Source organism: Chenopodium quinoa, unplaced genomic scaffold (genome assembly GCF_001683475.1).
Source record: "Chenopodium quinoa cultivar QQ74 unplaced genomic scaffold, ASM168347v1, whole genome shotgun sequence".
NCBI lineage: Eukaryota > Viridiplantae > Streptophyta > Magnoliopsida > Caryophyllales > Amaranthaceae > Chenopodium > Chenopodium quinoa.
In genome coordinates, this window is record NW_018744874.1 from 1,058,547 (window position 1) to 1,069,271 (window position 10,725).

General features: G+C 34.5%; 2 protein-coding genes across 2 annotated transcripts; both read right to left on the bottom strand.

Annotated features, from left to right (window-relative positions):
- Window position 1: 1 nt before the first annotated feature.
- Window positions 2-1,411, bottom strand: LOC110705038 (methyltransferase-like protein 13). The gene is made up of 5 exons (XM_021882860.1): window positions 1,208-1,411; window positions 1,014-1,110; window positions 780-918; window positions 231-313; window positions 2-116 (listed from the first exon to the last, which is right to left on the bottom strand). Exons 1-5 carry the CDS (start codon window positions 1,282-1,284, stop codon window positions 111-113), a joined length of 402 nt encoding a protein of 133 aa, XP_021738552.1. The 5' UTR covers window positions 1,285-1,411; the 3' UTR covers window positions 2-110.
- A 5,465-nt stretch (window positions 1,412-6,876) lies between these two features.
- Window positions 6,877-10,720, bottom strand: LOC110705039 (probable LRR receptor-like serine/threonine-protein kinase At3g47570). Its single transcript, XM_021882861.1, has 2 exons — window positions 7,574-10,720; window positions 6,877-7,444 (listed from the first exon to the last, which is right to left on the bottom strand). Exons 1-2 carry the CDS (start codon window positions 10,284-10,286, stop codon window positions 7,092-7,094), a joined length of 3,066 nt encoding a protein of 1,021 aa, XP_021738553.1. The 5' UTR covers window positions 10,287-10,720; the 3' UTR covers window positions 6,877-7,091.
- Between the last annotated feature and the right edge of the window lie 5 nt (window positions 10,721-10,725).

Below are 10,725 nucleotides of genomic sequence, written 5' to 3' on the forward strand. Positions count from 1 at the left end.
CCTGCCCGAAAGAAATTGATATGTAGATACCATTTGGCTTCAAGACCCGATGGATGCCTTGAAGCATTGCCATGACCTTGCTAACGGTTTCAGCTTTTGGGTTCCATGGATCACCACTGTCCACGAACAATACATCCTTGAATGACAAGTATATCCAAACTTGGCAGATTAAAAGCCAATTGCACTTGCAAACGAAATAGTTAGGGCTAAGCTACTAATATTGTTCTCACCATTGTTCCTTTCTCAATAACCACATCAAAAGAATCATCTGCGAATGGCAAGTCTAGCATGTCCGCAACCATGGCCTTTATCTCTGACATTTAAGGCAGCACATATCATCCAAAGTTAAGATAAAGGGGGCAAGAAAGTGCAAAAATCACTACTGTTAAACCAAAATATATTCATAATCAATCAAGACAAACAGCTTGACAATCAGACTTTCCACAAGTGGTTAAACCTCAAATCTTCTCTAAATTCACATTGAATTTTAATGAAAGGGCAACAATTAGCAACACCAACATATTGCATAAGCACAAAATGATGTACACCTTGAAAATATCCGAGGATGTCCATGGAAGGCTATGTTGTTCACACCAAAAATCAACAGCATTATACGAGATAATCACAACAATAGGCTTATAAAATTCAATCCAAATCCAAAATTCGAAGCCGGGACAAACTTAAAGTGGCTAAATGACAACAATGGCCAACAATTCACAGCAGCAAGCAAGATGATTGTAACATTGAAGGAAGAAAATCCCACAAAGAAAAGCACAAACCTTTGAATTCCTTCAACAACAACCTTTTCTGCACTTTCTCAACAGCAATTGGGGATAAATCAGTGCAAGTGATGTTCTTAATCCCATTTTTATACATTTCATCACTTAATTGGGAATTTCCACAACCCAATTCCAAAACCTAAAAATTGAACAAATTCATATCAAACCCATAAATTTAAAAAATTAAACCCTTCAAAAATTACTATTCTAAAAATAATGAAACAGAGAAATTACAGAGGAATTAGGTTGAATATTCTCCAAAATTAGGTGACGAAAATGGGAATAATCTTTGAGCCATTCATAATGTTCTTCCTTAGCAAATCTATCGTTCCTAAAAGAAAATTTTAGAAATTTAATTAGATGCAATAGAATTGAGCAAAATTTTTTAGAGTGAAATTAAAATTAGAAACAGAGGATGGAAAACAAACCAGTAAAGTGGATCAAGATAAGTCAAAACGGAAGAGGGTGCTACTGTATCTTCGAGATTCTTCTTCTCATAATCCATAAATGAGAAATTCTGGGTACCTTTGATTTCAGAGGGTTTTCTAAAACCCTAAATTGAGCAAGACTTCTGCAAGAGCAAAGATAGGGTTACAGCCGTTACAGGTAGGGGTGAACGTGGTCTGATTTGGTGCGGTTTGAGTCAAAACCAAACCAAACCGCATAATACGATTTGGTCAATTTTCCAAACCAAACCATATTAGTATTGAAACCAAACCAAACCAAACCGTAATAATGCGGTTTGGTTTGCGGTTTATGATGGGACGACATTTTTTCCTAAAAATTGTCTAATATTAATAAACTAGATGAAACCTGTGCGATGCACGGTTTGTTTGATTTTTTTTTTTTAAATAATGTTTTTTTTTTGTATTTATGAGCCTAAAATTGGTTATATATTTAGATAAAATTTCTAATATTAAAAGATAATATATAATATTTAATTAATTTAAACTTAAAAATCTCATTCGCCAATTTTGCTTACATGGCATTTAAATTATTTAATTCTAAAAGAAATTAATAATCTCTTATTTAATTGGCTACTACTAAGATTTATAATCCTACACGGCGCGCTGAAAAAATTAGATCCTACGAGATGAAAAAATTAGATTTATAATAAAGTTCAAATAATTAGGCCAAAGGGATTAAATTATACTACAAAGTTTTAATCAAAATAACAACCAACTAATCAAGTGCTAAGTGCTAACACAATAACACATAATAAAAATTAAACATAATATATAATAACTATTTGAGAATGAGTATAGAGTATAGAGTATAGTAGTATACTGACTGTATAGTCTTCTAATAATTTTTAATTTTTATTTATTTATTTTTTTTAATAATATATAATAACTATTTTAATTTATTTAGAAATTATATAAATATTAAAATGCGGTTTACTGGTTTACGGTTTGGTTTGGTTTATAATTTTGGAAAAATCAAACCAAACCGCAAACCGTACTTCCCAAAAAATCGAAACCAAACCGTATTTTTCTAAACCGTAAACCAAACCAAAACGCTAAAATGCGATTTGGTTTGGTTAAGGTCCAGACCAAACTGTGTACAGCCCTAGTTACAGGTCAACAAAAAAGAATTTGTGTTTAACAAAAAATATGCATTACTAAAAAAACATAAATACATTACAAAAAAATTGTGATAAAATTTTTATTAGAATTTCATGAAAAATTACACATCTTTACCAAAGATATCATCCCCCCCCCCCAACCCCCAAAAAAAAAATTTATCTCCAAAAAATTCAATTTTCCATAATAATTTCAGTTTTCTCTCTCTAAAATTATTTTCAACTAAAAATAATTCAAAATTTTATTTTCAAATTAAATTTCAAAATTCAAATATACATATGTTAAATGAATATAAGTTATAATGTAAATAACATATAATTCATACCCAAAGAGTACACGGATCAAATTCAAATAACATCCGATAATAAATAAATAAAATTAATATGATATATGATAATAAAAAAAAAAATAGAATTTGTGCGTCACTCATCATCACAAAGAACATATGAGCCAAATTCAAAGAACATACGAGCCAAATTTAAATAACATACTTTGTATTATTGAAACCCAAAAAAATGTTGAATCAATAAATATATCATGGTAAAACTGTAAAAGAACATAAGCATAAAAGAACATATTATCAAATGTATATAGCCATATAGGTATGTTCTTTGTACAACATATAAATGTTCTTTATCAAACAACAATATGCTATGTTGGCCTTCCGGGTGCAGCATGGTGCACCCTAGTGTAAAGTCCTATTTTCACTTAAAAGTTAGAATAAAAGGGGTAGAAACCACTAGAAAGTGTAATTTTGTTATTTCATTCAATTTTCACCCTATTTTTAAAATGAAAATGTAATACTACTTGCAATATGATTGAAAAGTTTTTTTTTCTCTTTGTTGGAAGTCATATTATTATTACCGGATTAGTAATTACCTTTATTTTAAGCTCATGATCCACTATTTCATACTTTTAACAATTTCTCACCCCCGCTTTAAATCATTGTTTGGCAAAAATAGTTGTTGAAACGATAAAATAGAGTAAAAATAGATGCATGATATTTAACAAGTAAACAATTTTTTTCAAAAGATACTGTAGATACCTAAAACTGTCTCCTAAAAACCAAATTCGATGATGAACTACCTTTCACTGTCATTATTGGTCGGGTTGAGTATTTAACCTTTGGAGTGCTTAAACCCATGTTTAATTCAATACATTTCGTAAACCAACCCAATTCTTAGCCCATGTGCCTAAACCATGACTTACTTTCCACTTTTTGTGTCCACATCACAAAGTCGAGCTGAACTGATTTTGTGGCCCTATAATTTTGATCTAAATATTATTTGGTTGAATAAGCCTTGAAATAATATTTCCAACGATATATCAAAAGCCCAATTTCAATTTAAAACGAAGAAGATATGAGCAAAACACTAAACTCGGCCCAAAACTGACACCCTTTCATTAAAACGGCCATATATTAAAATCTACAAATGATTTTGACTTGATTTTAATTGAGTTGGAAAGTAGACTTGATAAGCTTTCCAAGATATATTATATGTCTTATTCTGAGTCACAGATCAAAAGTTATCATAGTTTAAAAAACGCGTAAAAAACTGGATTTGCAGCGTCATGGCATAATTGCCACGCCACGGTGTTTGCTGACGTGTCACGGTGCCTTGTACCGTGGCACGGTACTCTTCACCATGTCATGGTGCTCCGTGTCTTTTCTACATTTTTTTCTCACATGCTTATGAGCTAATGAATCTGGACGCATTTTTAGACAAATTATACGCCGCGACACGACGTGCTTCATCGTGCCACGGTGGACAGTACCGTGTCACGGTGCCCAATTAGGGATTTTTTGCGGCTCTTATCTCTTTTAGAGTTCCGTGCTTCACCTTACTCTTTTTCTCTATATATACCCCCTTGATTTCTCCAGTTTCAGGACACCAAAAATATTCTCTCTCCTTACACCAAAAATCATTCTCTTCTCGTCCCTCTTTAGCCTAAACACTAGCCTCCTTATTCTCTTACAATACTTTCCCTAAGAACTCTAAGCAGTCCATACTTGACCTGAGGTTCCGTCCTTAAACCAAAGCATGAAAGTCAGAAAGAATTAACTGAGGGTTAGGACCAAATCAACTCTACTTTTTAATTTAATTGTTTCAATTTGATTTATATTTTTATTGAAGTTACTAACAATTTATTCATCACGTAGCAATTTAAAGGAGCACGCGAAATATGAGTAATTAATTACTTATTTTATTTTAATATTGATAGTATCATGATTAAGGTTATTATTATAATTTTATTTGACTAACGATATTATTGTTAAATTAATTTCAATATTAATGATGATTTTAGTATATTTTATATTGATCACTATATTGCATGTTAAAGAGAATATGTAGTTGAATATCACGCCTAATAAGATAATTTGGATAATCGGTTTAGGTTCCTTTTTAATCTTGTTATTTAAGTGATCACAAATAGTTTAGAAGTATATGTGTGCATTAATATTCAACCAATTTAGCATAATAATAGTTTGGAGCAAATTGAATCTTTGTTTGCATGCCTTTGAGATTGCAGGAATACTTTTCGCTTTAAGAATCGAGTAGAGGCCAATACGGGCGAATGTGACTCCATGACTAAAATCGTACTATCATCCATGATCCTCCTTTCATAGTTTCGAACCATATGGAGTTAGTAATCTTATGGATTATGAATGAGGTATAACATTCACGGGTCAATTGTTGTTGCTTATCATTGTCCCTTGTCGCGGTTGTCTTTTACGATCCGTGAACGGTTTACAAGTTCCTTAAAGCGGCCCCCTACTTTCCTTGTCCCTAATCGTATTATGTCAATTCCCACTTCCTATGAGTGTTAAGCATATTCACCACATGCTTACATAGGCACACTTCAAACGATGTCTACAGATACTCGCTATCTTTCAAATGCTAATATTTTTAACGTTTAAGTAAAACTAGGGTTGAGCAAAACTACCCGAAAACCCGAAAACTTGTTCAGTTACCATTCCGAAAATTAGGGTACTCGATCCGATAACCATAACGGTTCGGGTACCCGTTCCGATAATTTGTTATCGGGTATGGTTTTTGGGTATCATTTTAAAATTAACGGGTAGCCGTTCCGTTCCGATAAGCAATTATTTTGTTTTTTTTTCCTACTTAAATCTATCTTTTCAATATTTAAACTCTTACATTACTTCATTATCACTATAAATATCAATAATTAGTAATGTTATTAATAATTTGGTCAAGATCATGTGGTATTGTTGTTAATTAGTGTTAAAAAATATCATAATAACTAATTTTTTAAGTTTAATTATCACTATTGGATACTTTATAGGGTACCCGATAACCGTTCCGAAAATTCGGGTACCCGAAGTCCGAGTACCCGAACTTATCGGTTCGGGTTATGGATATCACTTTTAGTGATATTGGTTATCGGGTGCCCGAACCGTTAGTACTAACCGTACGGGTACCCGTCCCATGCTCACCCCTAAGTAAAACTACCTAAACGCTACCTCTACCAACTGGTACATGAAACGCTACTTTACCAAACACATTTATTTTTTTCCAACTAGTGTTTTGATTTGAAATGTTGACTGCCACCTAAAATGATACCGCCAAATAGAGCCTTACTTTAGAATAATATTTTTCTAGATCAGAGACTCTATGAGTGTGTTCGGCGCTAGCTTTTGAGTAGCTTTTAGGTAGCTTTTGGTGGTTTGACTTGGTCAAACCACTACTTAACAAAAAATGTGGGTGTTTGGCAAAGTAGTGGTTAGGGTAACTTTTAGTGGTGAAGGTAGCTTTTATGAAAAGCTAGAAAGATTAGCTTTTGAAATTAGAGGTAGCTTTTGAGGTAGCTGTTAGAAATTTAATCTATAGTTTTAAAAATAAAATATTGATTTTATATGTAACAGCTAGTCAACGCTACTTTACCGAACACTTATATCTAAATTATTTATCTTCACAGCTAACAGCTTGTTGACATCTAACAACCACTTGCACAGCTAACAACTACCTCCACAGCTACAACTACCTTCACAGCTATAATTTGCCGAACACGCCCTAAATTTGAATCTCAAATACCATATTTTAGAAACCGAGCATGGCAATTATCTAGAATTATTATTATTTATTAATAAATTTATACGAGTTGTATTTTTTGGTAGTTATTACTCGTATTAGTCAAGAGTGCGTGTCAAATGAATAAAATGCATCATATAGAATTATAGAAACATTTGTAGCCCTATTGACACGCTGGCTACTGGTCATTAATTTGTGAGAGTAACTCCTAGATAGACAGGGACGACTTGGAAAATTTGTACATCGAAATTCTTCCATGGGATTTCTCTTGAACGTTTCAAAAGTAAAGTAATCAATAGTAATCCAACATGACTCGGTTGATTTGGTATACTACTCCATATATGCTCAATTAGCTGCAAACACTTTGTAAGAATATTGAAAGATATGCCAGCGAATTGTGTGTCTGATTACACCCTACATATCCCGTCAAAAAAAAATTAAAAAATATTACACCCTACATAGATAAGGGACTAAAATTGTTTATTGTGATACATTACCCGAATATTACAAATTGGTCATTACAATTTACATAAATAATTCTGCGGTTCTTTTTATCATCAGTATGGTACGTAGTTGATACATTACCTGCACGAATTCTCCTTGATTGTTGTAATAGGTTAGGAATACAAGAAATTTTTTCATAATAATATATTTTCATATATTCCTAACGTAATCTAGCTTCCAAGAAGCTTGTTTCTTATTGATGATAGCTTTGCAGTGACATCAATCATACCCAACCTTTCTTGTGGGACCTCAGTTGAGCAACACAACGCAATTCCAAGTACAGAAGTTAGGATCTCCAATGCCAAGCTGCTATCAGTCTTTTCAGAGTCTACGTCTTTAACAAGGGCATGATCTAGAATTTCAATCACTCGTTCAGGTAGAGCTTCTTTCACATACTGATGAAGGCTAATTCCTTCACTGAAAATATCATTAGTAGGCCTTCTTCCTGTGAACATCTCCAGTAGTAGAATTCCGAAACTATAGACATCACCATTGGTAGACGGCTCATTTCCCAAACCATATTCTGCAATTTTTCACACCTGGTGTTATGATCATAATAGATGGGCGAGGAGTGCTTGCAGAGATTTGGAGAAAAATATAAGAATTTAGCAAATTACATGTGCTAATATATTAATTAGCCAGTTTTATTTACCTGGTGGAGCGTAACCAACAGTTCCCCTGACTCCAAGAGAGCTAGATGGGTTTGCATTAGAGCTACCGATGTTCTCTGAGAGAAATTTAGCCAACCCAAAGTCGCCAATATGGGCAACCAATTCTTCATCTAGGAGGACATTGCTTGGCTTGAGATCACAATGAATTATGGGTGCACCACAATGATGATGAAGATACTCCAAGGCACTAGCAACATCAACTACAATATCAAGTTTTTGTCGTAGACTTAACCTAGGTGCAGTATCTGTATCCTCCACCACATCATTTGCCACTGGATGCAACCAATCTTCTAAGCTTCCGCTAACCATGTACTCATAAACCAAAGCCTTGAAATCATTCCCTTGATAATCAACACTTGAGCAAGCAGTAATGACCTTGACCAAATTCCGGTGTCTAATGGTCCGGAGGACCCCACATTCAGCCATAAAACTCTTGGAGGCACCATGTTGCTCAAGGTTGAAAATCTTGATTGCAACAACTGATGGTTCCAGGTCATCAAGGATCCCCTTGTATACAGCCCCAAATGTGCCTCTCCCAATCAGATTGTCTAAAGAGAACCCGTTTGTGGCTTTTAAAAGTGTTTGGTAAGACAAGTTCGGATAATTCTCTGAAAAAGTACCCAAGGGTGTGGGTAATTTAGTCTTCTTTTTATACCGAACAATGTATATCAAAGCTAGTAAAAAAGATACCAGCATGATTGCTCCCAGAGATTCAAAAAGAACAGCAATTACCAATTTTTGCCTATGCTTTGATTTCCTTTGTCGGTCTCTCTTGAAATTACATTCAGGAAGCTTTAATTCCGAGATGCCTCCACACAACTTTCTGTTTCCCAGTAGAGAAACTACACTAGAATTACTGAAGCTTCCATTCACTGGTACCTCACCCTCAAGATTATTATAGGACAAATTCAGCTTTTGTAATGGGAAGCTTGCCAAAAAAACTGGAATTCCACCTGATAAGTTGTTGTTAGAAAGATCTAACTGTTGAAGACCTTTTAGTGAGCTCAAAGACAAAGGTATAGCCCCCTGGAATAAATTTCCTTCCATAAATAAGTCTTGTAGTCCAAAACATTCGCCAAGGCTGCTAGGAATCTCTCCTGTTAGCATATTGTCTGATATTTCCAATTTAACAAGATTTTTCAGACTCCCTACTTCAGCTGGGAGGGCCCCAGTGAGATGGTTACTGGACAAAATTATATTATACGCCGAGAGTGGAAGACTCAGAAGCTGGGGAGGGATGCTACCATTTAGATCATTTCGATAAAGGCTGAATTGTAGCAAGTTTTGGCAATTTCCAAGAGCCAAGGGAATACAACCTTGGAGCTTGTTTTCAGAAAGATCAAGAAGAGTAAGTTGTGTGATATTTCCTAGAGAAGATGGAATATTGCCTGAGAAGTGATTGTGATTTAGAAATAATGAACCCAGTTTCTGAAGCTTCCCTAATTGCGGGGTTATATTACCTGAGAGTTTGTTGAACCTTACACTGAAAACCAGCAAGTTGACGAGATCTCCTAGGCAAGGTGGAATATGGCCAGTGAAAGTATTGTAACCCATTTTCAATAATCTCAGAGTAGTAGAGAAATTGCAGAAAACTTTAGGAAACATCCCACCGAATCTATTGTCTCCAATGGAAAATGTTTCTAGTGAGGTGGCATTGGTCAAAGTGGAGATGAAGCCTAAATCATCGGCCCTGCCACTTCCAAGAAAGTTTCCACCAATACTTAGTCGAAAAAGGTTTTGCAAGTTCTGCAGAGAAGGAACTTTTCCTGTAAGACCAATATCATCCAGTTGAAGTTGTTCAAGATTTGAGGAGTTGGATATAGAAGCAGGGATTGACCCGGTGAAGCCATTATTTCCAGCATAAAAGATTCTGAGATTAGGCAGAGTGATGCCTATGTCTGATGGAAGATTTCCTTGAAAATTATTGAAACCTAAATCTAAACCAACCAATTTCGAAAGATTGAATATTGAAGAAGGGACAGTTCCAGACAATAAGTTGTTAAAGAGTGATAAAACAGTCAGAGTCTTTACTTTGCCTAGACTATCTGGGATTGACCCAACCAAGCCGATATCTGTTATTGACAGTTTAGACAGAGAAGATAAATTCCCCAGAGATGCAGGAATACTTCCTGACAGGTGGTTGTTATCAAGAGAGAGGAACTGGAGATTTGGCATGTATCCCAGTTCGATAGGAATCCTTCCAACCAACTTATTGTTGGGAACTCTGAGCTGAATAAGGTTGGAGCAACTTGATATGTTGGACGGAATTTGGCCTTCAATAGAATTGTTGTGCAGCAAAAGATATTGTAACCTGTGCAGACGACTAATCTCAAATGGTATTTCACCAACCAAGCTATTGTTGTAGAGCTCTAGGTCCACCAAAAAGCTTAGATTCCCAATAAATGGTGAGATTGAGCCTCCCAGTTCACAAGACTGCAACTGCAATGCTGCAACCCTCTGGTTTCTACGCCCACAGGTAACACCATACCACTGGCAGATATGGACAGCATCATTCCATGAATTCATCACTCCGAGGGGGTCATGAAACTTGGCTTTCAAGTCAAGCAAGGCAAGTCGATCTGTCTCATTATTCATGGCTATGGAGGAATTGAACTGACAGGTAAACAAAATAATGAAAAAGATTTTGCAAAACACTGAACATGATGATAGTAAGTTTTTGGTGAAGATCCCCATGTAAAGCCAATTAAGATATACTACTTGTATATGAAATGTGATATTTGGTATTGTTTTTTTCTTTAATAATTATAAGAATACAAGATGATGCTTTACTCTACTTAATAGTATAAGAAAAAAAATTATTGATCCAAGGGTCCCAACCTGGAGGAAAAAAGTCAATAAAGAAATATACTTTGGATTGATATGGTCAATCTCAGCCGCCACTGATTTGACAAAGGAGAGGACTGAGAACCTTCATAAGCAAAAGTTACTTGAGATTTGCAAAGTTGGAAATATACTCCCTCTATTTCACAATAATCTTCCCATTTTAAATGTACAAGCTTGTTAATGCATATATCTTTAGTTGAATATTAGTAAAAAAATACAACAATACAACAATTGAAGTAAATAAACTACTCATTGAGGTTAATTTTGAAAATTTTCTTATCTTATGATC

Bases quoted from the DNA above. Each gene is read 5' to 3' on its own strand.
- LOC110705039 (XM_021882861.1), bottom strand. From the start codon at position 10,286: ATGGGGATCTTCACCAAAAACTTACTATCATCATGTTCAGTGTTTTGC. The intron at 7,445-7,573 runs GTAAATAAAACT...GAAAAATTGCAG, and splicing joins TGTTGGTTACGCTCCACCAG to AATATGGTTTGGGAAATGAG.
- LOC110705038 (XM_021882860.1), bottom strand. From the start codon at position 1,284: ATGGATTATGAGAAGAAGAATCTCGAAGATACAGTAGCACCCTCTTCC. The intron at 1,111-1,207 runs GTTTGTTTTCCA...ATTTTCTTTTAG, and splicing joins TATCTTGATCCACTTTACTG to GAACGATAGATTTGCTAAGG. The intron at 314-779 runs GTTTGTGCTTTT...CTTAAATGTCAG, and splicing joins GTTGTTGAAGGAATTCAAAG to AGATAAAGGCCATGGTTGCG.